Source organism: Tupaia chinensis, unplaced genomic scaffold (genome assembly GCF_000334495.1).
Source record: "Tupaia chinensis unplaced genomic scaffold, TupChi_1.0 Scaffold000049_1, whole genome shotgun sequence".
Lineage (NCBI taxonomy): Eukaryota > Metazoa > Chordata > Mammalia > Scandentia > Tupaiidae > Tupaia > Tupaia belangeri.
Window position 1 is genome coordinate 1654794 of NW_006159507.1, and position 5562 is coordinate 1660355.

Consider the following 5562-nt stretch of genomic DNA (forward strand, 5'->3'; position numbering starts at 1 on the left):
GGGGGGCGGCAGGTGATGCTAGATACAAGCACTGTATACTGGCAACAGCACAGGCAAAGACCCTGACGAGGGAGGGAGAGGGGATGGGGCATTTCAGAGGCCTTGAAAAGGGCCAGTGTAGCTGTGATGGTACTGCCAGTCTCAGAGGCTAGGATGAAGCAAGCCACGCACAGGTGTACATTTTAAGGAGGCACACATTCACTGGGTTGTGCAAGTGTAGGCAGGACTTGAGTGAAAGCTTCCTTAAATGTGATGCCCCAGACACCTGCTGGCCCCTCCTACTTCTAGTCCTGGGTACAGGCCTAACGGATAGGATGTTCATCGGGTTTACCCTGGGGAGTTCTGTTTTCCACTTCTCCTGGTGTGTTTATACTAAATCTCCTTTTAATCTGATGAGTGTCTGCGTTGGGTGGTAGTTCTACGGTCACTCAACCTGTGGAGTCTATACTTACCCGGGGAATGGGGAGCCACTAAAGGTTTAGCTGGAGGATGCCTTGAGCAGTGGCCACCATATGTACCTGGATCATGGGGCAAGAGTGGAGCTGGGGGTCCGACAAGTGGGAGAAGTGAAAGGAGTGCAGAGATGCTTAGTAGGCACTGCTGTCACAAAAAAGTGATAACTGGGGCCAGCAGGTGGCGTGGTCATTACGACACTGGACTTCCACATGGCTGACCATGGTTCAAGTCCTGACTTGGCAGTTTACTTTCTCAATTTCCCCCTCTCTCTGGTGAGTACACGTGCTCTATAGCAAATTAAAATAAATAAATAAATAATAGAACTGGGACCTCAGTTTCCTCTTTTATTAAATAAAAATTTCCCACACGGAATGTTAATAAGGGTTGAACTAAAAGTGAAGTGTTTTCTTTCTGAGAGATTTTTGCCTTAGGGCACCTACACTCGCCAAAGAGAGAGAGAGAGAGAGAAACAGACAGGCTGCAATCCCTTCTCCTTTCTCCTCTTGGGATTTTGGGCATGCAAGCACACAGGACCCCACAGTAAAGTGTATTTTCTAAGGTGCTTGGAATACCAGGTCTTCCATTTACATTGTAATGGCCCAGAGTAAGGGGCAAGACTTCAGACTTTGGTTATGGTAATGAAGCAAGATTGGCCATGAATAAGGGCCCTTAGACCTCTAAAACTCACTTAAGTGGTAGGCAGGTGGCATGGTGGTAGAGGGCGCTGGACTCCCACACGCTCAACCAACCACAGTTGGTTGCTTTCTCTCTTTCTCTCTCTCTCTTTCTCTCTCTCTCTTTCTCTCTCTCTCTCTCGCACACACACACACTCTGTCCCTCTCTGGTCAAATCAAAATAAATAAATAGGGCTGGCAGGTGGTGTGGTGAATAAGGGCCCTGGATTCCCACATGGCTGACCATGGTTCGAGTCCCAGACCTGATAGTTTGCTTTCTTGCTTTCCCTTTCTCTCTCTCTCTCTCTAGTCAAATGAAAAAATAATAATAACATGGACCAGCAGTTGGTGTAATGGCTATGTCGCTGGACTCCCATGTAGTCGACTGCAGTTTGAGTCCCGGGCCTGGTGGCTTAAACTCATGCCAAACACATGTGCGTGTGTCCCCAAGTGCCTAAGATTCTGAAAGGAGAATGGAGGAGAGTGGATTGTGGCATGGCCATCCCCCCTGGGGGAGGGGGGAGTTTTTCCTTTCTCTCTCTCTGTCTCTTTCTGGTGAGCGCAGGTGAGCGCGAATCCCCTATATAAAAAAAATTTCATAAAAAAAAAAAAAAAAAAAAAAAACCGTAACAAATGGAGCAAATGGAATTAAATAAATAATTCTTTAAAAATATAAAATAAAAAATAAAGTCAAATAAAATCATTCTTTTAAAAATAATAAATAAAGTTCCCTTAACAGAGAGATAAGGTTTTAATATGTAAGATGTTTCATAGGATGGAAACTGCTGGCTGCAAGCTCAAAGCCCCCAGGCTGAATGGCTACAGAAACCTGTACAAGTTTGATTATTTAAGGCCTTGGCAATCAATAACGCCCACAACGTTGATGATCACTACCTCTTGAGCTAATCATTGAACAGATCCTGTGCCTAGGACGCCTGCCCCTAATTTTGTTCGTAAAAAGGCATGTGATGGACATCCCAGGGAGACCGAGCTGCCCGTTCTCTTTGCTTTGGACTTTGCAATAAAGCCGGACTTCCCGTTAGTTATCATACCATGCGCCTGCAGTCCGGTCTGTAGTGCTTGGGCGAGTGAGCCTGATTGGAGTTCAGTAACAGCTGCTCCTTTATTCCTTCCTCTCCTACCACCTTTAAAAAAAAAAAGTATTTAATTAATTTTATTATTATTTTTTTCAAGAATTATCTTATTTTATTTATCCATTAATTTTTTTAAATTTGACTAGAGAGAGACACAGAGAGAGGGGGAAGGAGAAATGAGAAAGTAAGCCACAAGGTTCGGGACTCGAACCATGATCGACCATGTGGGAGTGTCCAGGGCCTTAACCACCAAGCCACCTGCTGGTCCCATTTATTATTTTTTTTAATTCAACCAGAGAGAGGGAGAAAGTGAAAGCAAGCCTCCAGGTCCAGGACTGGAACCATGGTCAGCCATGTGGGAATCTAACACCCTTAACCACCACACCATCTGCCGGCCTGTGTGTGTGTGTGTGTGTGTTTAAGAATGATTTCATTTTATTACTATTATTATTTAATTTGACCAGAGAGAATGTGAGAAAGTAAGCCACCAGGGTTCAGGATTCAAACCACAGTCAGCCATGTGGGAATCTAACACCCTTAACCACCACACCACCTGCCAGCCCTATACCAGTGCTTTGCCCTGAGACCTTAAGCCAGTCCTTTTCGTCTGTCAGCCTCAGTTTCTATAATCATATAAGAACATCTCAGGGGGGACCAGTAGTTGGCGTAATGGCTATGTTGCCGGACCCCCATGTAGTTGACTGCGGTTCAAGTCCCAGACTTGGTGGCTTAAACTCAAGCCAGGTGCGTGTGCATGTGTGCCCAAGATCCCAAGAGGAGAATGGAGGAGTGGGGATTGCGGCATGGCCATCCCCCAGGGAATGATTTCTTTCTTTCTGTCTCTTTCTGGCGAGTGCACGCGCCCTATAGCATAAACCTCTTCCAAAGGGAAAAAAAAGAACATCTCAGGGACTAGCAGATGGCATAGTGGTTGCATCACTGGACTCCCACGTAGTTGATGGTAGTTCGAGTCCTGGACCTGGCAACTTCAAACTCACACGATGTGTGTGTGCCTGCAAGCCCCAAATCCCAAGAGGACAATGAAGGAGAGGGAACTGCGGGGTGGTCATCCTTTCTGGGGGGAATGTAGGGTGGTTTCCTCACGTTCTGTCTCTCTCTGTCTCTCCTGCGATCGCGCGTGCGCGCACACACAAGCATCTTGGACCATTTATGATAAAGGAGCTCCTTCCTGGATTTATTAGCACATTTATGTCCCCAGGGCTTTTGCACATGCTGTTCTCTCCACCTCCTCCTCATCTGGGGCTGTCAAAATATGAACCCCTTAGGAGGTCCTTCCTGACTATCTTCTGAGACAGGAACCCTAACAATATAGTTAGGGTATAAGCCCAAAATGGAATTACAAAATGGCTAAGTTTTAGGATGGGTACACACAGTTCAGCTGCTTGTCAAACCTCTTCCAAAGGGAAAAAAAAGAACATCTCAGGGACTAGCAGATGGCATAGTGGTTGCATCACTGGACTCCCACGTAGTTGATGGTAGTTCGAGTCCTGGACCTGGCAACTTCAAACTCACACGATGTGTGTGTGCCTGCAAGCCCCAAATCCCAAGAGGACAATGAAGGAGAGGGAACTGCGGGGTGGTCATCCTTTCTGGGGGGAATGTAGGGTGGTTTCCTCACGTTCTGTCTCTCTCTGTCTCTCCTGCGATCGCGCGTGCGCGCACACACAAGCATCTTGGACCATTTATGATAAAGGAGCTCCTTCCTGGATTTATTAGCACATTTATGTCCCCAGGGCTTTTGCACATGCTGTTCTCTCCACCTCCTCCTCATCTGGGGCTGTCAAAATATGAACCCCTTAGGAGGTCCTTCCTGACTATCTTCTGAGACAGGAACCCTAACAATATAGTTAGGGTATAAGCCCAAAATGGAATTACAAAATGGCTAAGTTTTAGGATGGGTACACACAGTTCAGCTGCTTGTCAGGGAGAGTGCAACAGTAACTCAATGACTAACCTAGGAAGCCTGACTAAAACCAAGGCTTTTTCCCAGGCCCCATCACATGCCAGGAAGAAAACAGATAATGGTTTCCATGGCCCAAAGCTTCTAGACAAAGACAAGCTCCACCTAGAACAAGCCCAGTCAAGGACCCTCTGACCCAGATTAAAAGCCGTGCTCCAGGGACCAGCAGTTAGCGTAATGGCTATGTCGCTGGACTCCCATGTAGCCAACCGTAGTTCGAGTCCCAGACCCAGTGGCTTAAACTCACGCCAGGCGCATGTGCGTGCAAGCCCAAGATCCCAAGAGGAGAATGGAGGAGAAGGGATTGTGGTGTGGCCATCCCCCGGGAGGTGGGTGGTGGTGGTGGTGGTGATTTCTCGCTTTCTGTCTCTCTGTCTCTGTCTTTCTGGCAAGCGCACACGCCCTATAGCAAAAACCTCTCAAAAAAAAAAAAAAAAAAGAAAGAAAACAAAAGAAAAAACCGTGCTCCAGTTCCAGCTCCTCCTGGGCAACCGTTTTCCAGACCGCCCTGCTTAGGGGCTGTCTTCATAAACTCCGCTCCAGCCCCCACCCCCGCCATGTCCGCACCTCTGATTCTTCCTGAGTGTGAGACGGGAACCCGGGGCCGGCGGGCGCTAGCGTGACCACCTCTGCACCCGGCCTCACTAGCCCCTTCAGCAGTGGGTGCCTAAGTAATCTTAGTTAGGATGCATGCACGGATTGATGAGGGAACAGACGGGTGAGTGGATGGACCGATGGGTGAGCACATGCTTTCTTAGCCACCTCAAAGCCCCAGATCATCCTGGTGCACCCAGGACAAGCCTCCTCAGGCCGAGTAGCGCCGGACCCTGAAATGCAAGACCGTCTGGCTTGGGTGCAAATTCTAACTCAGCCACTGAACAGCTGACTTTAGATAAATCGCTTACTCCCTCCCAACTACAGTTTTCACGCCCATCCTGACCTGGTGGAGCTGCCAGTAGCCACTCCAGGTGGGCAAATGCCCGAAGCAGAGTAGACGCTTTTCCCTTTGAAGCTTCCTCTTCTTTCTCTCTCACAGTCGCGCCCCGCAAGCGTAATCGCCCCTGCCCTTCTCACCAAGCACCTCAATGCCTCCCTCGCCCCCGGGCCTGGAGAGACTTGCACTTTGCTGGGCCTTCGCACACGCACTTATTTCCTCTCTAAAAGGCAAGAGCCCGAGCAGGTTGCGCGGGTGTGCGGAGCGCGCGTCAGGGGCGCGTCTGCGCGTGCGCGCACGCCTGCGCAGCGGGCCCAGGGGACCGATGGGGGGTGAAGAAGGGGCCGGCCTTCGAGCGACAGCGACGCAAGATGGCAGCCACCACGGGCTCGGGTGAGCTGGGGCGCCGGGGCCGGCTGGGCC

At 49.3% G+C, this 5562-nt stretch overlaps 1 protein-coding gene across 1 annotated transcript in view; it reads left to right on the forward strand.

The window, feature by feature from the left end:
- Window positions 1–5436: 5436 nt before the first annotated feature.
- Window positions 5437–5562, forward strand: part of UBE2V1 (ubiquitin conjugating enzyme E2 V1) — a 30771-nt gene continuing 30645 nt past the window's right edge. The window contains 1 exon segment of the mRNA XM_014591211.2: window positions 5437–5532. Coding sequence (XP_014446697.1) covers window positions 5511–5532 — 22 coding nt within the window. The 5' untranslated portion in view covers window positions 5437–5510.